Source organism: Lissotriton vulgaris, chromosome 1_1 (assembly GCF_964263255.1).
Source record: "Lissotriton vulgaris chromosome 1_1, aLisVul1.2, whole genome shotgun sequence".
NCBI lineage: Eukaryota > Metazoa > Chordata > Amphibia > Caudata > Salamandridae > Lissotriton > Lissotriton vulgaris.
The window spans coordinates 1,878,968,748-1,878,992,135 of record NC_141685.1 but is presented as its reverse complement, the minus strand read 5'-3'; the positions used below and the strand labels follow the sequence as shown (position 1 = coordinate 1,878,992,135).

The window sequence follows — 23,388 nt, the reverse complement described above, 5'->3', positions numbered from 1 at the left end:
CAACCTACAATCAATGGGCACAGAGATGTAAGTAACTAGACCACCCCTTGGTCTTCCACTCGCCGAAGGAGTGGCCGGGACAAAAAATGCTTTGTAGCCTTCTATGAAAAGGATACAGTCCACCGACCATGTTTCTTGTAAGCTAATTACGGTGTATTGCTTCACATAACGTACCCACCATGGGTCATGAAATTTATTAGCCAACCCAGCAATATTCCAAGATAAATAATGATTGGACCTCGCTGCTGTATGCCTCACGGCTACAGCCCTTGGAGTCTGGGGGGATATAGCACATTGAGGTCCAGGTGGTGCAGAAGCCCGCAGTCAATCGCAATTCTCCAGCCCAAATAGAGCTGCAAATCTGTTGTCTTACTCCAGAGTTTGAGTGCTGTGTAGCTGCACATCTGATTTAGAAGCATAATAGGCTGGGACGGAAGGCTGTTGCCGGGAGCTTATTTATTTGGCCAATCTCCTAAATGGCGTGCCCTATGACCATGCTCTGGCATTTCTCTATGGGTGGCTGGCTTGTAGAAGTAACCTAGGGGTAAAGCCTTAATAACAGATCCGGATAGTGGGGTGAGACTAATGTCCCTAGATAAAATGTGCCCGGCAGTAAAAGGGTTTATAAAAGTTTACGATAACACAATCTCCTCTGTCTGTTTTGCATGAGTTCCCTATCCAACTGACCCTATATGCCATTAATGTTTTATTATTATGTGAGAACCAGTGAGTTACTTTATTTCTTAGTTGCACATAGTCTTCCTTTGCCCCAGTAGGGAGAGAATGTGCATTCCCCAGTACCACTACATATGGGGTAGATTCAGGTGGGAGGCCTATGGTTGGAAGGCTCGATAATTGGTGATCCATACCCTCCTGCCTCCTTTCCCTATGGGACACAGGTAATCCTGCTGTACTGAGGGGCTGGCATGAAATAGCCCTGGTGTCTGGGCCTCTTGGCCCAGTACTAATAGGACTATTCATGTCCTGTGCCTCACCATTAGCTGTAATTCTTACGGTAGGCCCAACCTCTGCCCCTTCCCGCACCCCTCTTTTACCCTTCATGACCATGTCAACAGAGTCAGTGGGTGTGCTCGCTGCCTGAATAGTTGGAGGATTACAACCAATGGACCCCTCTAGTGTAGCTAGCCTGGCTTCTATCACACTTATTTATTAAAGCATGGGGTCTAGCATGGTGGATAACAGGGTTTCCTGCCTTATCCAAAAGCTCCCCTCTGTGCTATCAATAGATTTCCCTACCAAAGTCTGGTTCATGGAGATTGAGTTACCCACATTATTAAATCTTGGGGGTGGGGGGGGGGGATGCAGATGGGAGGGCCATCCAGGGATCCCCTGAGCAGGTTTTGATTTTGTACAACCTCAGCCCCTCCTTTTTGTATTGGAGGATTCCTTATTATCGATTTATTTAAGGTTAGCTATCTGGCCTATAGTGGTTGTTTTGGTTTTCACAGGGGTGGGTTTGTGCTCCTTAGAGGGACAAGAACCAGAATTTAACATTGTAGCTGAGGGTACTAAAGGTGGTGGACTCGTCTAACTATGGAGACATCCTGGCTTATTGCCGGCAAGGAGTCAGGGAATGCAGGGGTTAGGGAAAGTCTACCTAGCGGGGATTTTGGATCTTTCTGTCAATTGAATTTCATGTATGAGGGCAGATTCTGCCCTCAGAATGAAGGCATCCAGCGCGTCGACCACACTATTCCCCACGTTTGCTTTCCGCTTGCTCATTAATATTGGGCTGTAAACACCCTATAGAAAATACACCAATCCCTGATATAATGATAACCTACAGTTATTGGCCAATTACATAGTATAATGTGCAAAGTGCAATGTTCAAGGATACAATTCAAAACTAAGACACAAAATACTAAAATAGCTTGGAATAAAAGCACCTCGAAACCGTTGTTGCAATCCTCAGAAAAGTGCTAAGTGCTTTTAAAATAGACAGCAGTATTTTAATAAAAACAGTTGAATTGTAGGATGACACTAAAGTTCAAAATACAGTTCAAGTTCCAGGCACTCAGGATGGAGTTTTTAGTCCAGTAATGTTAACAAAGACAGGTTCATTATGAAATGGATAGCTCACGACAAGACCACCAGGGCGAATAAAAAATGGTCTAGGTTTACAGATCTCCGGACAGCACCTCTGCTGGCTGGGGGGAAAAAGTATAATAACACAAAGCAATAGCAACAGTATCTGTAGGGAGGACCTGGATGGTGAATGCAAGGGAGGTGGCCATGCCCTGCCTCTTCCTGGCAATGACAGGCAAGGACGGGCCTGCCCTTCCCGCGCAGTGGGAGGTCCAGAGCACTTTTGTGGTTGCGGCTGGAGGTGCTTAGATGACGTGGATTCCCCGCACCGGTGGTGGGCTGTTGGGGGTTGTAGTCCAGACCCCTAGCAGCGTGGATGGTGGGTGGTGTTTGCGATGGCTGTTCCCCTCACAGCAGTGCAGGAGTCACTCGAGCCGTTTCCCTTATGGCAGGTATCAGAGCCAAAAAGCACGTCCCGGACTGCAGGAGGTCGCGAGGACTTTTGTGGTGGCGGCTGGAGGCGCTTAGATGACGTGTATTCACTGCACCAGTGGTGGGCTGCTGGGGGTTGTAGTCCAGACCCCTAGCAGTGTGGATGGTGGGTGGTGATTGCAATGGCCGTTACCCTCACAGCAGTGCGGGAGTCCCTCGAGCTGTTTCCCTCACGGCAGGTATCAGAGCCCAAAAGCTCAAAAAAACAAAGGTTACAGGGACGTTATAGTTAGGCTCAGATTTCAGTTGTACAACACCATTGAAATTCAGCAATTATAGTTACCTGAGCTAACTACAACTTACTCCCCCACAATGCTCTGCTTATGACCTCACATATTACATCACTCATGACATGGTAAGTGACATCACTGATGACTTCATCCACAGAAGCACTCACACACCCACTCACATAGTCACCCACTGAGCGGTCATAAGTTATAGTTAGCTCAGGTAACTGATGAATTTGAATGGTGTTGTACGAATGAAATCTGAGCCTAACTACAGAGTCTCTGAAACCTTTGGTTTTTTTCAGTGAATATATATATATATATATATATATACACTAGCGGCCCGTCCCGACGTTGTCCGGGTATCAATTGCTGCCGGCCAGTAGTATATTGTTTTGTAGGTTTTCGTTTTGATAGCATTTCTTATCTGTGACAGGCCTGTGAAACGCTCCGATTCACAGTGCACTGCTGATGCACTTAAGAGTGCGCGTTCAGTAGTGTGTGAACTCGAGTTTCTCTACTTTATTTTTCCTTGCAATATTATATAGCACGAACTTGACAACCTGGCATGAGCACAATTTACATTACAGAAGAACACATTCATTTGTGGTAGGCACAGGGAGACAAAGTGATTTGCCTGGAATCACAGGATGTTTAGCTGATGCCGAGATTCGAACGTAGCTCCCCAGCTCTAAAGTTCGCAATTATAGAACTTGTGGCGGGAGGTGTGTCTAAAAGCGTATGTCTGTGCTGGCCATCAATGAGAGAGACCTGTGCATTTTTCAAATGGTAGTGAAAAAATATGAGTATGTTGCTGGAGATGTGGACCGCCGTGCCACCAATGTACTTACCAGGGGTGGGTAAACACCCATTATTCCGCAACTTTCTTTCCGCATACCATCACTCCGCATACTTTCATTACGAAAGTACCATGACTCCGCAATGCCATTATAACGCATGGCATTACATTTTATATGCTTTTACCATGCATACATTTACAATGAAATTCGTTGTAAATGCATGAATGGTAAAAGCATGTTTTTTAAAATGTTTGGATATGGTAAGTATGGGTATAGGGGTATATATTTTGCGGTACTGAGGTATATGTTTTGGGTGTTTGGGTATTTTAAGGGTTCAGATATAGTTTTGGGTTATGGGGTACAGGGGTAGTTTTAGGGTTGAGGGATAGGTATGGGTTTGGGGGTACAGAGGTATTTTAAGGGTTCAGGGCTAGGTTTGTGTTTTAGTGTATGGGGTATTTTTAGGGTTCAGGGGTAGGTTTGGGTTTTGGGGTACAGGGGTATTTTAATGGTTCAGGGCTAGATTTGGGTTTTGGGGTACAGGGGTATTTTTAGGGTTCAGGGCTAGGTTTGGGTTTTGGGGTACAGGGGTATATTAGGGTTCAGGGATAGGCTTGGGTTTTGGGGTACAGGGTTATTTTTAGGGTTCAGGGCTGGAATTGGGTTTTTGGGTACAGGGGTATTTTTTAGGGTACAGGGGTAGGTTTGGGTTTTGGGGTACAGGGGTATTTTAAAGGTTCAGGGCTAGGTTTGGGTTTTGGGGTACAGGGGTATTTTAGGGTTCAGCAGTAGGTTTGGGTTTTGGGGTACAATGGTATTTTTAGGGTTCAGGGCTAGGTGTGGGTTTTGGGGTACAGGGGTATTTTTAGGGTTCAGGGGTAGGTATGGGTTTTGAGGTAGAGGGGTAATTTTAGGGCTTAGGGTAGGTTTGGGTTTTGGGGTACAGGGTATATTTATAGGGTTAAGATTGGTTAGTGTTTAAGGGTGTTGGGGTATTTTAAGGAGTAAGGGTGGGTTATGATTATGGGGTGCAGGGGTATTTAAAGGGAGCCGGGTGGGATTATCTCACAATATGAGACATGGCATGAAGGGCAGAACGTACCACACGCCCCCAGCGTTTGTAACGCCCCCAGCACACGCCCACAGCACAACGCAGACACGCCCACAAGAGACTACTTTGCTGGCATGGTTCTTTTACCTTTTAAGTGTATATGGTGATCGTCTGCATAGCCTATGTCCTTCTGCTACAACTGCCCTTTCCAACGCTGTATTGGGTGTTGTGATTGGGGTTGTGGTTCCTGAGATTACCCGCATCAAAGGTGTTGGGCTCTCTCTTTATTATATTAAGTATGGATATGTGTGTGTATATATACACACACACACACACACACACACAAAAAGGTGTTATACTTACCTACAAAATACTTATATTTTCATAGAAAAGACATATGCATGGTAATATGTTGCTTAGTAAAGACATACAATGTAAAGCCATATCAAATAGGCCTGGCAGATCTATGGAGAGAAAAAGCGGGCACTAAACAAGGGATATCCTATAGAAATTTAAAATACAAACATACCTCAAGAATTGATTTTGCTTTATTTAGTTACTGCCTCCAAAACTCTATAACCAGTATTAATTATATTCCCTCTCACTTATCGGATCACTCGGCTCTTTTATTTACTCTAAAACTTCCAGCTCAAATCAAACACCCCTCTTGGTCATTTGATCGTACCATTTTATTAGAACCAGAGGAAGTGACATTCTTGAAGAGCGAAACAAGTATGTTCTTGGATATTAATTTGTGCTCAGCTTCCCTTGGTACAGTCTGGGAGGCTTTAAAAGCATACTTGAGAGGTTGTATAACAAACAGAGCCTCCCACCTGGGTAAAATCTACAGATTGAAAATTCAAAATCTTGAACAAGAGCTAGGAAAAATTGAGCAGAGGCTTGAAGCCTCAGTTGGCTCTCTTCAAGACCAAAAGAATATGTCTGATTTAAAAATCCAACTAGAAAATATCTTACAAGAGAGAGTAACGAAGAGATGGGAGGCGAGCAAAATTTCTAACTTTGAATTTGGGGAAACAGCGGGCAAGATTTTGGCCTGGAGGGTTAAGGCTGATCAGGCCAAAAGCTATATAAGAGAAATCAATGTAGAGGGAGAAAGCGGGGTTAGGACATCTAACCAAGAAATTAGTACAGCCTTTAGGGAATTCTTCGAGGAGATATACAGGGAAGATATCCTCGACGATCAACATACTAGGGACCTATGGTTAAACCAGATATCTCTACCATCCCTTTCATTTGCACAACGTGAAGGGATCGAGATGGATATCTCCGAAGCAGAAGTGAGGAAGGTCATTAGGTCTCTAAAACATGGCAAAGCTGCAGGCCCCGATGGGCTTCCAGGGGAATTATACCGCGCCTTGATAGATGTAATTGTCCCAACTTTAACAGCCCTCTTTAATGGTATCTTGAGGGAGGGCCATGACCCTCCTCGATCTTGGAGTGAGGCCACCATAGTACTGATCCCCAAACCTGGCAAAGACCCAACTTTATGTGGGTCATATCGCCCAATATCACTATTGAACAGCGATTATAAGATTTTTGCGTCCATCATTTCATCTAGACTGGGTTCGGTAGTGGGGGAAATTATACATCAGGACCAGAAGGGATTCATTAAAGGTCGCCAGCTATCCGACCTAACGTATGATCTTGTGGGGGCAATTGATATTGCCACATCCTTTTCCCTTCCGTTGGCAACACTCACTTTAGACGCGGCTAAAGCCTTTGATAGGGTGAACTGGCCCTATCTCAGCGACGTCTTGAAGAAGTTTAACTTTGGGGAGAAGTCTAACTTTGCTCTTCCCCTGAGGCGGAAAGCCGGGGGCGCTTCTCTCTTTCCACACTTGCGCTTTGCACTTTGTTGGGTCGCTGATTTTAAAAACTGTATATATTTTATGTGTTCCTATTTTACTACCACATTGGTGCATTTACCTTGAAGGCGAGATTTACTTCGCCGGAGGGTCCCTGCACGTCTCTCCCCACCGGATCAGCCGATATTGGCGCTGACGCCGGCACAGAGAGGGACAGCCGCCATCTTGGGACAGGCAGGGGAGCGGTCCAGTTCTGGCCGCCTCCCGCCCTCCCTTGTTTACTTAAGGCGCGCTTGTGTGAGCGGTCAGCCAGACTAACTTTGCTCTTCCCCTGAGGCGGAAAGCCGGGGGCGCTTCTCTCTTTCCACACTTGCACTTTGTTGGGTCGCTGATTTTAAAAACTGTATATATTTTATGTGTTCCTATTTTACTACCACATTGGTGCATTTACCTTGAAGGCGAGATTTACTTCGCCGGAGGGTCCCTGCACGTCTCTCCCCACCGGATCAGCCGATATTGGCGCTGACGCCGGCACAGAGAGGGACAGCCGCCATCTTGGGACAGGCAGGGGAGCGGTCCAGTTCTGGCCGCCTCCCGCCCTCCCTTGTTTACTTAAGGCGCGCTTGTGTGAGCGGTCAGCCAGACTAACTTTGCTCTTCCCCTGAGGCGGAAAGCCGGGGGCGCTTCTCTCTTTCCACACTTGCGCTTTGCACTTTGTTGGGTCGCTGATTTTAAAAACTGTATATATTTTATGTGTTCCTATTTTACTACCACATTGGTGCATTTACCTTGAAGGCGAGATTTACTTCGCCGGAGGGTCCCTGCACGTCTCTCCCCACCGGATCAGCCGATATTGGCGCTGACGCCGGCACAGAGAGGGACAGCCGCCATCTTGGGACAGGCAGGGGAGCGGTCCAGTTCTGGCCGCCTCCCACCCTCCTCATGTATATAAACAATGGGACTTCCCGTCCGCGCAGCGGACGTGCGCAGCGGGCGCGCCGATGGCGCGCCTAAGACAAGCCCGTCTGCGCCCGTCCGTGCCTGGCCCGTGCCTAGTGCCGGTCCCCCTGCCCGTTCCGTAGGGGTTTCTAACATTATCTGGTCCAAAATAGCACTACTACAACTGCGCCCTAGGGCATGTTCCCTGATTCCCTTATGCTGTCCCAGCCAATTAGAGGATTCCTCGTTTAAATGTTCACTATGTGCTTTTAGTCTGCGACCAGCGAAGAAACGTTTTACCCAAAACGGTAACATAAGTAAGCGTCATACTCTAGCCCCAACGCTTAAAACTGCGTTGCTTAACTGTCGTTCCCTGCCACGCCATGCTGGTGAGATCTGGTCATCCCTTACTGCGGACACATGGGATGTACTATTTCTCACTGAGACGTGGCTGAAGGATTCCTCGAACCCCGATATTCTTTTGGCCACGCCTCCTGATTACCTCTTCAAAGGTTGTCATCGTGAGGGTGGCCAAATGGGCGGGGGTATTGCTATTATTGCTAAGGCACATTTCAAATTGACGACTACCAAACTTGGAAATATTGGTAAAATTGAAGCCATGTACTTTACTCTGGCAGATTCCGCGGCTGTTATCTTAGCTGGGATTCTAGTATACAATCCACCTACTGCCTCGTCTGGCTCTCTTATGTCGCTTGTACATTTGATTGCTGACCTGTCTCTTAAACACTCGAATTTTATTGTACTTGGTGATTTCAATTTACACGTGGATGATCCTCTATGCTCTCCGGCTAACCAGTTTCTGGATGCTTTGAGGGGTCTAAATCTCCCTCAACTAGTTCAGGGCCCCACGCATAAAGCAGGCCATACTTTGGATTTGGTCTTCTCAGGGCACCTGGACATCCTGCTTCATCCACCTCTCCCTCTTACCTGGTCGGACCACTATCTCGTGCCTTTTGATCTTCCCCTTATCTTGGCGCCCTTACCTACTGTACTCAATAAGGAGGTCAGGAGAAAATGGCACAAAGTAACCTGCGCCACCTTGAGTCCTCTTCTGCTTAATGGTCATGCACCCTCGTCCTGTAACACTGTTGATGAAATGGTGTCCGAATTCAATGCAACTTTGCTGAGCGCCATAGATACCATCGCGCCCCTCCAATCCATCACGTCTGCTAGATCTCGTCCTTCATCACCCTGGTTCTCCCAGACGCTTAGGGAGGAGAAGAGCCGTTGTAAAAAACTTGAACGTCTATGGCGAAAAAACTATGATCCAGAGGCCAAAGTTGTTTATAAATCCGCTCTGAGAAAGTTTCTCTCCTTAAAACGGTCAACTATGAGAGATTTTTTTGTCCTCCAAATCGAGAAATCTAGGAATTCCTCCAAATCCCTTTTTAAAATTGTGAAGGACTTTTCGCATCCAGCGGCCTTATCTTCTCAGATCCCGGCCAGCCAGGTACTGTGTAGTGGTCTCTCCGAATACTTTCAGGAGAAGATCGTGACCATCAGGTCCTCCTTCCCCCCAGAGGGTATCTCACCAGCCCCTAGTGAGATAGATAGGGACATCCCTCTCCTCGAATCTTTTAAGGAGATGACTATTGAGTCTTCTCAGAGACTAATTACACAGTGCAAATCCGGCTCTCCTCTTGATCTGATTCCGGCTACCATGATGGGTATTCTTGCCCCTATATTGATTGAGCCCCTTCTCGACATCTGGAATTGTTCTCTGGGTTCAGGCCAGTTTCCCTCCATTTGGAAGGAGGCCATGCTGGTCCCGATCTTAAAAAAGGCGCATTCAGATCCTAGCCTCTTCTCAAACTACCGGCCCATTTCCCTTCTTCCCCAGTCAGCTAAGATCTTGGAGAAAGCAGTCCAACTGCAATTGGCTGAATTTCTGGAGACTAATCTGCTTCTCCATGACTCTCAGTCGGGATTCGGAGCAGGCTTCAGTACGGAGACAGCTCTCCTTGAAGTCTCCGAAACTGTTAGAGAGTGTGTGGATAGGGGCGAGGAGGCCATGTTGGTCCTCCTCGACCTATCCGCCGCCTTCGATACGGTTTCCCACACAATCTTATTGGATCGCCTGTGCCAGTTGGGCATAGGAGGTACTGTGTTGACCTGGATTAGTTCCTTCTTGAAGGATCGTTCTCAGAGGGTCTTTCTGAAACCTTTTACTTCGACTGAGAAACCTCTTCTTTGTGGTGTCCCCCAGGGCTCGGCCCTGAGCCCTTTATTATTTAATGTATATCTTGCCCCTCTGGCCAAGGTGGTGGAATCTTGGGGAGTCAGAGTGATCTCCTATGCTGATGATACCCAGCTGGTGTTTTCTTTTAGGGATCACTCTGACACCTCTTTTGCCAACTTTCGTCAGTGTTTAAATAACATCTGCAATTGGATGACCACCAACCACCTCAGGCTTAATACTGATAAAACGGAGGTTATGTTTTTTAATCAGAAAACTCCTATTCCATCCAGCCTGTGGTGGCCAGTGGTCCTTGACCCCCCCCCGATACCAGCTGTCACAGTTCGCAATCTGGGCTTCCTGTTTGATAATACCCTTTCTTGTGCTCCTCACATCACTAAGACTACATCTGCCTGTTTTGCGAAATTGGGTATGATTAAAAAGATTCTGCCTTACCTCCCATTGAATGCTCGTAGAACGGTGGTTCAATCACTGATCACGTCTCACTTGGACTATGCGAACAGTCTCTACGCAGGTGCCCCTCTGTACCAGATTGAACGTCTGCAAATTGTGCAGAATGCCGCTGCCAGATTGATTGGCAACATTCCGTTTCGACAATCTGTAGCACTCTATCGTAAACAACTGCATTGGCTCCCTATTACTAAACGGATCCACTTTAAGATACTGATTCTTGCTTTTCGAGCCTTGAACAATCTTGGCCCAGGCTATCTGAAAAAACGTCTTGTTCTATCACACTCTGTGAGATCCTTACGATCCAATAGTTTACGTCTCTTGGTTGTCCCACGCTTCCGCCTTTCTAGAGTAGGCGGTAGAGCTTTTGGAGTAGCAGCAGCTAGACTGTGGAATAACCTCCCCTTGGAGCTAAGATTTGTCCCCACTGAATCCATCTTTCGCCGCAAACTAAAGACTTGGTTGTTCTCTTCTTGATTCTCTCCTCCTTCTTTGAGCTCATTAGTTGTTAGCGCCGGGACACCCCCTCGGGGGTAGCCGTGCGCTCTATAAAATTCAAAAATAAATAATAAATAAGTTTTGTCGCACTGTTGTACTTATGTATAACTCACCATCTGCACGGCTCTTAATAAATGGTACATTGTCTGACTCATTTAAAATCACGAGAGGCACTAGACAGGGTTGCCCGCTTTCCCCCCTCCTCTTCAATCTGTACATCGAACCGTTTGCAGAAGTCCTAAGACGGAATGCACTTATTCCATCTTTCAGATTTGGGGAGTGGGAAAGGCGGGTAGCTCTCTATGCAGACGACATTTTAATTTTCACTTCAGAGCCGGAGACTACATTCCCAGAGGTAATCAAGAGAGCCGAAGAGTTTGGTCGCATTTCAGGATATGAGATCAACCCAAGCAAAACCGACATCATGGCATGGAACATCCCAGATCTACAGCTGGATGCAACCAACTCAATGCGATACCTGGGTATTCGAGTAGTACATGATGTCGGCAAAATTGCCCAAGTTAATCTTGAGAGAGTGTTCAAAGAGAGTAGGAAACTGTTAAAATCTTGGTCCAATCTTCCACTGACTATCCTCGGTAGAATAAATCTGATAAAGATGTCTATCCTCCCTAAATTCACTTTTATTTTTAATACCATCCCTCTCGCTTTTGACAAGGCAATCTTGGAGAAGTGTCAGAGAGAGCTTAACTCCTTTGTCTGGAACTATAAATCAGCGAGAGTGGCATGGAAGAAATTGAGGAGGAGGAGGGAAAAGGGGGGACTGTCTTTGCCTGACTTGCAGTACTATTCCTGGGCTTTTCAGCTGTCCCACTCCAGAATGCTTTTAAAAGTTCCTTCTAACACATCTATTGGTCTCATGTTTAAAGCTATGCTGATTGGTGCTGGTTTACCAACTAATGGTTTTATGTTTAAATACGGGGATCAGAAGTACTTTAAAAAAGTAAAATTAAAAATTCTTACATCCCAGGCAAAGGCCTGGTCACAGATAAGGAAAAAACTCGGTCTGCCATATTTTTCAAATTTTGCTCCCATCTGGGAATCTCCGGGGTTGCCGCTTTGTCTGAAAGATAGGCTGGCAATCCCGCTGAGAGAAGGAGGATTATTAACATGGGGAGAGTTGTTGGCAGGTGAATCACTCAGGCCCTGGGTAGAGCTACGGGAACAACTGGGCTCAGAGTTTTCGAGGTTCAAGTTTATACAACTAGACAGTTGGGTCAAAGCATTGGCTAGGTCAGGGGTAACACTTGGGAAGAGCAGCACCATTGAAGAAAAATTGGTAGAACAACCAGGAGGGGGCAAAGAAGTTTCGCAGTGGTACTGGAATCTGTTAGAAGAGATCGATGGAGAATTTACCCTGCCGGAACAATTGTGGGGAACAGAACTTGGGGTCCAAAGTATCGAAATCTGGCAGAAATCCTGTACCTTGTTATATAAGTGCGTTAAACCTGCATGGCTTAGGCGTAACCACTTCTTTACGATACATCGAGCCTATTTTACCCCTTTAAAACTGTCTAAATTCATCTCAGGGAAGAAATGTAATAAATGCAATTATATTGCGGCTTTGGACATCCACATGTTTAAAGAATGTCCTAATATATTACAGTTCTGGAATGAAGTGAAAGCGACCTTGGATTCTATTCTTAACATCTCGGTACCTATCACACTACCCCTGATTATATTCGGATGGAATAACAGCATAAAGGGTCATGCAAGGAAATTTTTGTTCTATGCAATATTGCTTGCAAGAAGAGAGATATGCAAGGTTTGGACAGAAAACTCGGCACCAACACATGCAAACTGGCTGTCATCTCTGTATGCAACTTCTAAAACAGACATGATGAGATCTTGTGGCTCACGAAACCTGGCTTTTTGGAACTTTTTGGTTCAGTGGAGACAGTAACCGGGGTTTTTTTTTTGGTTTTTTTTTTTTTTTTTTTTTTTTCCCCGGTCCTATGATTATGCCTTAAAGCTCCAAGAACTAGGCCCCTCCTCTCGGTTCAATGGCTGGTTCAACAGGTTTTAATATCTAGTTTGGAGTCATCCCCGTTTCCTCTTCGGGCCTTCTCCTGCTGACTCGAATGATGGCAGTTGGAGGCTAAATAAGAGGAGGGCCAGGCAAATGAGGATAAAAAAAAAAAAAAAATGTAAAGCCATATGAGTTGTTAAGTGTTAGAAAGGCATGCACTCTAATGGCATGCTTGGTTCTGTCATACACCCCTTTAATCCTATTCATTGTTTCAAAATGTATGGAGAAGATGTTAAACCAGATCTAAGGAAGACTGGTTTGTGTGATTTTATTAACTTTGCTGTTAGCTGGTAACATCAGACAGACAAAATAAACCATGCCTTTCTAATGAATAGTAGTGGCTTACGAAACATAGATACATTTTATTTTAATGATCATTTCCTAAATCAAGTGATGTGGTGGTGTATACCCATCCCATTGTTTTTCTGACTTTATGGTGAATTCGAGGTGGCTATCCTCTGCCCTCATATGTTACACAGTCTCTTTGTCTTTGATCCCGTATGTTGAGATTTAATTACATGAAATCACTACCTCCAACGAGAGTTAAAGAAATAGGTCAGTTTTCCTATAATTACGCCCACTGCCATTTTTAAATTGTCTGATTATTGAACGTGTGCACGAAGAAAATAAAGGTACTCACCAGTGGCATTTCTAATTTCAGGATGGGTTCTGTCCTCTGAGCAGCAGCAGCAATAGAACCACTGAACAACTCAGTGCATCAAAGATGGGATGGAGTGATTCCAAAGTTAAGTCCCTTCTTCCTGTACCGAAGAATAAACTGTCTCACTCTTCTAAGAGCACCAAAAGAAGCAGCAGCAATACAAGGCAAATAGAGCTAAATAACAACTCAAATGATGAGATTTGGAACTTGCACAAAAGCACACAGATAGATAAACCTAACAAATAGACCTGCCTAAAAAACTTTCTATTCAAGGTTTACTTATTCTGTATCATATTTAATAAATGCAAAGTATTATTTATGTACATATTAAAGGAGTAGTTTCCCTGATATATAATGTGTATATGGGACCACAGAAACATTTATATGTAAATAAATTGTTTTTATATATGTTTATGTAAAGCTAAAGTTGTATTTCCTTTCATTTGAAATGGTGTTGATTTGAACTACAGTATTGGATACCTGAGACCACAATATTTTTTAAATCGTCTGTAATATGAACATAATTGCTATAGTTTGAAGTTGTTACTGGTTAATATTCAGGGTTATTACTACAAAATGTATAGAGGAATATTCAATGAACCTCTTGTGTTTAACTGTACTTTGTGCATAGTTATGTACATTATAGGCTCACTGCATCTGTACATATATCTGTAAGATAAAGATCTTATCTTTACGTTTCTGAGAATAAATGGAATGTGGCAATAACAATCCTTTAGGAGACACTGAACAGTTACTATTCACAACAAGCCATATGTGGAATATCCATAATGGTTCCCTAGTGTATTATGGGTTTGTGGTTTCATAAAAAGTACAATATTTATCTTGAAATATTTTTCTTAAATAGAAAGTACTTTACAATTATGTCATTTACATTTTCACTACTGTACCAAATTGAAATCCTAATGCATTAAATGCCAAGTAATGTTTTAGCATCTCCCTTTTGTATTGTAAAGGTGGCAATTTGAGACATCCTTTGTATCTTTGAGAATTGAGTTAATGGAGGTTGTTTACTTTAGTCCTGGGGATGGGTGTGGTGAGAATTTTGAGTCCCTGGTTGTCTGCCACTATAGTAACTGTTAACAGAAAACATGAAAAACAAGTGAAAATGTGATTTCGAACATATGTGAACCCTCACAGAGAAAGTTCTTCCGTTTTGTAGTGCTTGATGTTGTTTGCTGCAGTTCTGAAGGAATGGTAAATTAAAAATGGTTTTGTTCTTACTGTATTTATTTTATACACCATTATGCTTATATTTCGACTATTGTTTATAGTGTGCATTGCTGGTACAAGTAGAACCTAAATAGCTGTTCTCTGCCCATGAAATATATGTAGGTGCTTGTATTTATGGATGGGAGAGGTGCTGGTTAGTGTGGTCTATCTGCAAAGAGTTGGGTAGTGCTGTGTAACACACTTGACTGTAAAGCAGTGTAGAGAGGAGCATTGCGGCCAGTAAAATAGTGGAAGACAGACTGGGATACTGACCAATGTGTTCTACAGAAAAGAAGTTAGGTTGCATCATGTTACTGTGGTTTATTAGTTGCACAGGATGTGGGTCCATCACAAGAAAAAGGTAGACCTTCAGTCGACTGGGAACCAACAACACTGTTGTACCACCTGACTATCTCAGGGTAGCTAGGCAGAGACCAACTCCGGGGAGGTGGTATAGGCTAGTAACTCCAGGCCACATGCATGCAATAAACACCAGTCAATAAATAATTGACTAGCCAGTGCCTTTACTTATAAAAAGCTAAATACTTTTTTACACACACTCTACTTAATACTATACATTAATTTACAAATACATACATAATAAAAGGTAAAAATACCTATAGGGGCTCCCTCCTTACAGTTCACACTCCTAGCTAGCCCTACACTCTAAATCAACAATACGAAATACAATACTATAGGGTGTAGTTATCAAAATTCAGGCCTACTGGCTGTGTCAGGGTGTCACCTTTATAAAGCAACAATATGTCACGATAAACCAATGCAATGCCATTAAAACCAGTAAGGATGGTAACCTCTTACAGTGTCCTTCATTAATGCCTGTAATCATTCACTGCATGGGGAAGGTTGCATTTTGCATGTGGTGGTATGCTTCAGTCACCAGGAGGGTATTTTCAGGCATCCTGGCCTCTACGTTTTAGCCTGGTTTTTACTGTTCTCACTTCTCACACAAAACAGGTCTCCTGTCTGGGAGCCTGGCATGTGCCATGCCCCCTCCAGCTCCCACTGCCTCCTTTCGGGACTTGCAGAGCACCTGGTCCAGCAGAAATTAAGGTCCCCTTCCATCTGGATGCCACACTAGTTCATAGAAGATCTAGACGAACCTTCAGTGTCTACTCCCCAAGTAGGTACATCCCTCTACTGTCCCCTTGGAAGAAACCAATCCTAGTCCCTGTGCACCAACTGAAATTAAAAATTCTGAAATCCACAGATGGTGTGCTTTACAAATAAACATAACAGTAGGGGACCAGGTTTCTCTCGCTCTACTGGACAGTCCTTTGGCATCACTGTTCTTCAAAGTCTCCCTCTTGTGCATGGGTTTGAATGAGGAAGTAGGACATTCCAGATGCTAGCCACTTTTGATAGATTCTAGGGAGACCTCATCAATCCACCACTGTCCCAACCTCCTGCCAAGTATTTGTTTAATTTCTAAGATGATACAGTCTATTCTAATGAAATACCTCCTCTGAGAGTCAATGCCCAGCCCCTAACTGCCACAGCTGTGTGGTCCGTTCCCATCAAACCTTTTTAAAGGCTACCCTCCTTTGTTTCTGTGGGGTTGAGCCTTCCCAGGCCAGGTGCTCTGTGTATTGTAGTTACAACATGCACATTCCTCCCCAACCCTCCCCCCTCCCAGAGAGGGGGGGAGGGTGTGGCTCACTGGTTAGAGCGGCAGACTCTGAAGCAGAGATCGGGCACGGGACCAGGGTTCAAGTCCTGACGCGGCAAGGTCTTGGGCTCAATGTCTGCGGACTTGATAATTCTCGCCTCGGCGCCTACTCTAATCATGGGTCCCACTCTGCAACTCTGGGCAATAGCTTGCTTAATCTCCACAACGGCCCCTACAGCATTGGGATGCCTGGCTTCACCTTGGGGGTGCCCAGAAGGGGCATCACACAGAGAGAGCCAAGAATGGGTTCCACAGCGTTATACAGCGCCGGGACGCCCCGTTGGGGCAGCTGTGCGCTTTACAAAATACACTACATTTACATTTTACATTTACATTTACATTTACCTAGGAGCAAGCCTAAAAACTGCCTAATCGCCCCATTGTGTGGTAAGGGTTTTAATCCTCCAACTTGCCAGGAGGGTAGTTAATTTGTCTCAGCAGGGTGATTGTAAGGTCCAGATTTAATTAGAAGCCAAGTTTGAGAAAATGGTACATCATTATGTAGATATGTTTAAAATAATGTAATCTGCATTTAGCATCTTGATTTACCATTGGCATTGTATGCAACACTCATTTCTAGGCCTACCTATGGAGCCTTTGATGCAGATTTTGCCGTTTAATGTATAATACTCTATCTACTTCAGTGAAGCACTAGAGATGTACTTACATTATAAATGCCCACAAAGTAATATAAGGCCTACACAGGTCAGCACCAACCCTTGAAGGGTTCACCCTTTGATGAACTACTTGTGTGTAGATACCAGATACTTAGTCTCGCGCACTCAGCCAGTACACATGTCCGAGAAAGTGTTCACACACAACCAGCCTAGTGACCCTTATCCTAGCTAAGCAGCAGTCAGCCTTATCTTAAAAGGTAGACACTGGTGATGAGTACTCACGATCCATTATAACAGAGCTTACAGCGAGTAAAACTCAGGTAGTGAGGCCCACACATGGCTGAAGTCTATAAACCAGATAGTCCAAAAAGCCAAAAATTAAGGGATTTAAATGGGGTGGGAACCTATTTCTCACAGTTACCTACTAGGATTCAGCACAGTTGGTAGTTGTATAGGATCTAAGGGACTTGTAGTGATAATGATAGTTGTGTGTTCTTCACAACAGCCTTCAGTTGTTTCCTAATGTCTCTGCAGACGACAAGCTAACTGTGAATATTAATAGTGAAAGTCTGAAGTTGGTTTCACAATTTCCATTTTGGAAGAAGAAAGCTTTGCTTCCCTCCCCACTGAAGACTTTGAGACAAAGCCTTTGATCCACAACTGGATGCCTGAGTTTATGCCTATGAAATTGTCTTTTTTTCTGTGGGATAATACAATGAATAACACTGCTGAAAATTATTTATTGAGCATGCATTACGATTAGAAACATATCTTTCATTGTGCCTAACATCACAAGAGCACATTTCTAGGTTCTTCTAGTTTACAGCTGATGAATTGAAACCATTTCAAAAATACTAATTTGCTTAAGATAGCACACCATGCCAGTCAGATACAGAGACCTGGTCGCCTAACTTAAAAAGTGCAACCTTTAGTCCCTGTCCTGCACAGTAACATCAATTGCCAGCATCTGTAACATTTTACATCAAGTTCTACTTATTCTTGTAATAGTAGAAACTAAGTTTAAATGCTCAACTGTGTTTTGCTACCCTTCACTTCCCGTTTTAATGCCGATTCGTACTTTGAAAATACAAAACAAAAATAACGTTACCAGTAAAAAATACTCTACAATTATTACAAAATCCATAAACTTCACATCAAGAACAGCGCTTTTTTTCTAGAAAGAAAATGCAAGCAATCAGTGAGCTGAAATTGGGTGGAAAAAAAATGATTGCAAAATTGAAGTTGTTGACATGAATCAGACATTAAAATAATGATGTTTCTTTTGGAACATATAGTTGAAACACATTCTCACCAATGTTCCCTCTAATTGTTTGTGTATGGCAGTGCAAGATCTCTGTGCGCTGCAGCCAAGACTATGTGCATCAAGCATGCGAGCACAGCACGCAAGTATATAAATCTGTGACAATTATAAGGTGCATTTCACACATATAGCTCCATTCAATAGGGTCTTTGCAACAGTTTTGCAATGTATTTTATGAGCCGGGTCCCATGTTCTAGATCCGCTCTGGAACCTCAGGTCGATGGTTCTTTTTATCAGCATAAAAGCCTCGAGGGGAGAAAAATTGTTAGTCGATCCATCATTTCAATTCCAATATACTATGACTCCTAAGATTCACAGACTCCCAATTAGGTTTTGTTAGTTTATTGCCTCCTTGTGATCATAGGCTACTTCCCTGTTATTGCTGCAGGAGCCTGCCACACAATTGAATCCTTTTTACCCAGTGTAGTCCAATATGGAGCTGAAACCTGTTCCCTTCCAGTCTGTTCTGCTCAGTGTTTTAATTACAATTTGGAGCCGGCCACACTATGGAATCTATTCTGCCCAATTTTTTCCAGTTGGGAGATGGAGCCTACCTCACAATTGAATCTTTTCTGCACAGTGTATTTCAGTGTGGTCAACAACTGGCCAGTGAGCACCATTCTAGAATGTGTATGGATCCGTCATTTTTGAATATATTGTGCTTTAAGTATTTATAAGTGAAGTCAGAGTCCTTCTTTCTTGTGATCCAGGTAATGTCCCTTGTCTGATCAGCATGTCCTCCTGCGCCTCCATGCAGAAGAACTGACCAGTTGGCTGCCTTTAATGGAGGTTTATAGAAAAGAATGGAGCCGCACATATGTTGACTGAAAGGCCTCGAGGACCTAGGATGATCTGAGACACAATAAATAAAGATATAAAGGGAATAACACGGGGCGATGTCTTTGTGATTGTAAATCATATGTCTGGTTTGCTGTTTCTGGATCACACATGCCTAGGGTGACCAGGTTCTTCCCCAGCTGTCCCGGTAGATTTCATGAAATTTTGCTCCTGTCCTGGTTTTTGGAGAGGGTCAACTGAAAACAGTTCTAGGTGCTTTTTTATGTTTTACAAAGCAGAGATAGTTAGCAGTTGTTTAAAGAAAGCAATTTAATGAACAGGCAAGCTTCTGCCTATTCTGTAATTCTCTGCTGAGGATCGCTGTCATTCTGTGTGCTCCCTTGAATAGGGTGACCAGAATTTTAAAGCAAAAAAGGGACAGTTCACAAAAATAGAAGAAGGACTAACTTTGTCAAGCAAGGGCACAGAATGTAAGTGCTCCTCAGCAGAGAATTACAAAACAGGCAGTAGGTAGATACATAAGATGCAATTTTTAAACCCAGTAGCTTGCCTGTGAATTAGATTGCTTTCTTGGAACAACTGCTAACTATCCCTACTTTGCAAAACATAAAAAACACCTCCCCCCGTTTTTAGTCGCACCTCTCCAAAAACCGGGACATGAGCTAAATTTCTCAAAATCTGCCCGGACAGCTGGTGAAAAACGGGGACCGTCCTGACAAATCCAGGGCACCTGGTCACCCTACCCTTGAGAATCGAAATAAACAGTTTGTAGGGCCAAATATTCAGCAGCGATGCGACTTTTACCCAAGTGTGTCAGGTGTCCGGTGAGGTGGAAGTAAAGGTGAGAGTGGAGTACCGAGTTCTGTTGTGTATGCACATGCATTTAGACTGATGGCCAAACTTCTTTCACAAAAAGTCCTGCCACTGGGTCGGTATTCTAGATATTTTAATATCCTGGCTGGCAGAAAAATTAACAAAATCACCTAAAGCCAGTATTTGTAGCCTTAATCTCTACATCCTTCAAACAGAAAATATACATTGAAAGCACTTTTAAATGTGTTCTAGAATTGGGTTAACGATCCCTGACTAATAATTAAATAAAGAAAGGCAGACGATTCATGTTACAGATGAGTACATATGCTTTTTCTTTCCAATTCTCTATGTCCGGGCCTTTGCAATCTCTTAAAGCAACAAGAAATGGTGATGCAATGCGGAGAACGGCAGGCCTTTCCTCTTTCCAGAGCCTTGGGACATTGGACTGCAGGTCCGAGGTACCGGACTGACGGTACGCGAGATAAATTACACACCCACAGCCCAACATCTGGGGCGCTTTTAATAGAACCAGTGACATTCACAATAAAAACAGGCAATGGCATAGCCAATAGGGCTCGCTTTTTAGCTATGCAGGGTATTCTTGTGGGTACATGTTTTGCCAGGGATTGAAGAGCCATACAACAAATAAACACACAGATGAACACATGCATGCACTATTCAGAGAAAACAACAGGTGGCCATTAGCACACGTTGGTAGACCGACTTGTTTGCAAAGTTTCACACCGTCAGGCAGAAAGAATTCACAGATAAACACAAACATACCCCACACAGCTGCTCCTATTTACACGCACCCCTTTGGGACCTTCTAAGTCATCAAAATTAAAAGTGAAGATATAAGAGTTTTATATTTACCACTAGTATGATGGTGTTAGGATGTAATTAGTAGAAAAAAGGGAGGCATGCTGGTCAGTGTGGAAAGGATCCTCTAAAGAGGTTAAGAAAAGACAGTATGCAGTGTAGTTGAAGAGATTTCTAACAGATTTGATTAAAGCCTGCATGTGAGATGGTATATTGTTACTTTTAGTCCTGAATGTTTCTTTTTGTTAACTGCTTGTTACATGTTTCTTTTTGTTAATGAAGGATTAATTTGCACATGAATCTGTTGCAAATTAATTGAATCCCTTGTAGCAGTTTGTTTGTTAACTCTAGAGGTACTGCTCTAGAATAATACAGTACTTTAGGAAGGACAATCACTTTTAGGACATTTCGTCTTTCAACTAGACATTCTAAACAATCTAACTGGTAGTTAACCGCTGAGATAATGCCACCCCAATTAACCTCAATTAGTTCTTGTAGGGATATTCTAATTTTAATGCCAAGATTCCGAGCTTCATCAGTTACCCGGCTCTCTCTCGGACTGACCTGATAAGTGCACACTATCTGAGTTTTGGCTGCATTTATTTTATATCCCGACCCCTCCCCAAATTCTAGAGCCAGCTTTTCTATCTCCCTTAAAGGCTCTGCAGGATCTGCAGAGGCTATCACAATATCATCTCCATATGCTAGAACACGTGTCTGATAAAGCCCACATTCCATAGACTATATTATGTTACTTTGTTCAAGCATCTGGATGAAAGGGGCTATATACGATGCAAAAAGTAGTGGGGAGCAGGGACATCCCTGCCTTGTTCCCCTATTAATAACAGCTTGCTGAGATTCCCTGCCCATGACACAAATTCTGGCTCTCGGTGCATTATACATACTTTGAATCGACTTAATACATTCGGGCCCAAACCCCATTCTGACCATAATTCCCCACATAAAAACCCACGATACACGATCAAACGCCTTCTCCACGTCGAGGAATATTAGGCCCAGCTCATTATGGTGGACATTAGCAATAGGAGCAATAACTCTGTGAATGTGATTAATGGTGCTTCTACCTGGAATTAATTCATGTTGAGACATTGAGACCAAGGGCGTAATAACCAGCATTAACCTATTAGCTAAAATCTTAGCATAGAGTTTGCTGTCATCGTTTAGCAATGATATCGGTCTATATGATCCTGGTATATTAGGGGGCTTGTCCTTCTTTTTAAACACTATGATTGTAGCCTCGTCCCAAGATGGGGGGGGCATGTCCCAGCTGGGCTTGCAGGAAGAGACCCAGCAGGCACATTTCAGCACTGGATAAAGTAACTGATACATTTCTAATGGTCATTTATCTGGACAGCTGCTTTTCCATATGCTAACTGTCCTAATGGGACAGGAGGAGGCAATATGGCGTCCGTGCTGGACGTGTAAGTGAGGAGCTCTGGAGCAGTTCCTCCATCACTACATTCATAGACTTATCTCTTGGCACGTTGTTGGCTTCGATTGATCGTCCGGATTTGCGAACGCCAACGCTGATGGCCATTCAGTCGGAAAGCCGAGGCTGAGATTGAGAAGCTGTGATTGAGTAGTTTTCACAGGTTGGGCATCGGCGCTCCAGCGAGTGAGTCTCACAGCTGTGAGGACTGACTGCGGCGGCAGCAGGAATGCTGTCATGCTGAGCGGACCTCTACGGGAAGAGGTGTGTGAACACAGGGCTGAGACACATATGGAAAGTGCCAAAACACACGTCGCTTGTTGAAAACTCCAGAATGCTGTTAGGCGGATAGCGAAATCATGTACTGAGTTTTCAGAAAGACTGTATGAGGCTGAAGCAAGAATTTCCACATTGGAAAACGATCTGACTAGTCAAAGGGCAACGGTGGACGCTTCGCAGCAATACAATGAAGATGTACGAGCTAAATTTGTAGACTTGGAAAAATTTATTTGGAGGAATAATTTGCGGATTTTAGGAATTACTTAGGGTATAGAGGGATAAGATCTTTGCAAATTTGTAGCGGATCTATTCATAGAAGCCTTCCCTGAATTAACGGATTGGAACTGACTCAACGAAGTGTAGCAGGCACATAGGTTTCCTTTCAAACAGAGACCAACAAACCTGGGCGATAAGGATATCAGACCACGAGCCATTCTGATTTGCCTGAGTAATTTTCTGGCACAACAGGCGATATATAACATGGTACGGCCAGACAAAAAAGGGGGCTGCTAAGGGAACACAATTTTTCGTTCAACCTGATTTTTACCACCTAACTGTGGAGAAAATATGGTAACTACGTCAGTTAATTAATACCCTTGAGGGAAAGGGAGCGCAAGCGTTTTTTGTTAAATCCAGCTACCCTTAAAGTACTTTTTAAGGGCCAAACACGTTTTTTACCTCAGAGTCTACTGTGAAAGAATATTTGGCCTTAATATGAATGTTTATTTTCGTATTTGGAAAGTATTTGCCCTCTTAGCCGCGTGTAATGTTGCAGTATCTAATAGATGGTATAACTTGGTATAAATTGGTTGTGTTAATATTATGTTCATGCTATAGAATGACAAGTGAACTGAGAAATGATTTGCAATGTAATTTATTTAGGTTTATGCCAGCTAGATTGTGATTGGTAGGATGGGGGAACACGGGGGAGATCTCAATCGGCATCACAGGGCCTTGGGCCCAATTGCCTCCAAATTGGGGAGAGAGAGTGGGGAGGGGGGTGCTTGGTTGGGGGGTGGGGGCTGGGTGCACTGGGGGGTTTCAGGGTTGGTGCGAGGGGATGGTGGGGGGTTGCATTTCATAAAAAAATCAATCCATGTGCAAGTACCTTTATTTTTA

General features: G+C 43.8%; 1 protein-coding gene across 2 annotated transcripts in view; it reads left to right on the top strand.

The window, feature by feature from the left end:
• CTTNBP2 (cortactin binding protein 2) overlaps positions 1-14,501 on the top strand; it is a 670,231-nt gene extending 655,730 nt beyond the window's left edge. For both annotated transcript variants that reach the window (XM_086919417.1, XM_086919418.1), the window contains one exon: positions 13,256-14,501. In XM_086919417.1, coding sequence (XP_086775543.1) covers positions 13,256-13,501 — 246 coding nt within the window. In that variant the 3' untranslated portion in view covers positions 13,502-14,501. The remainder of the gene's footprint in view (positions 1-13,255) is intronic.
• The last annotated feature ends 8,887 nt before the right edge of the window (positions 14,502-23,388 follow it).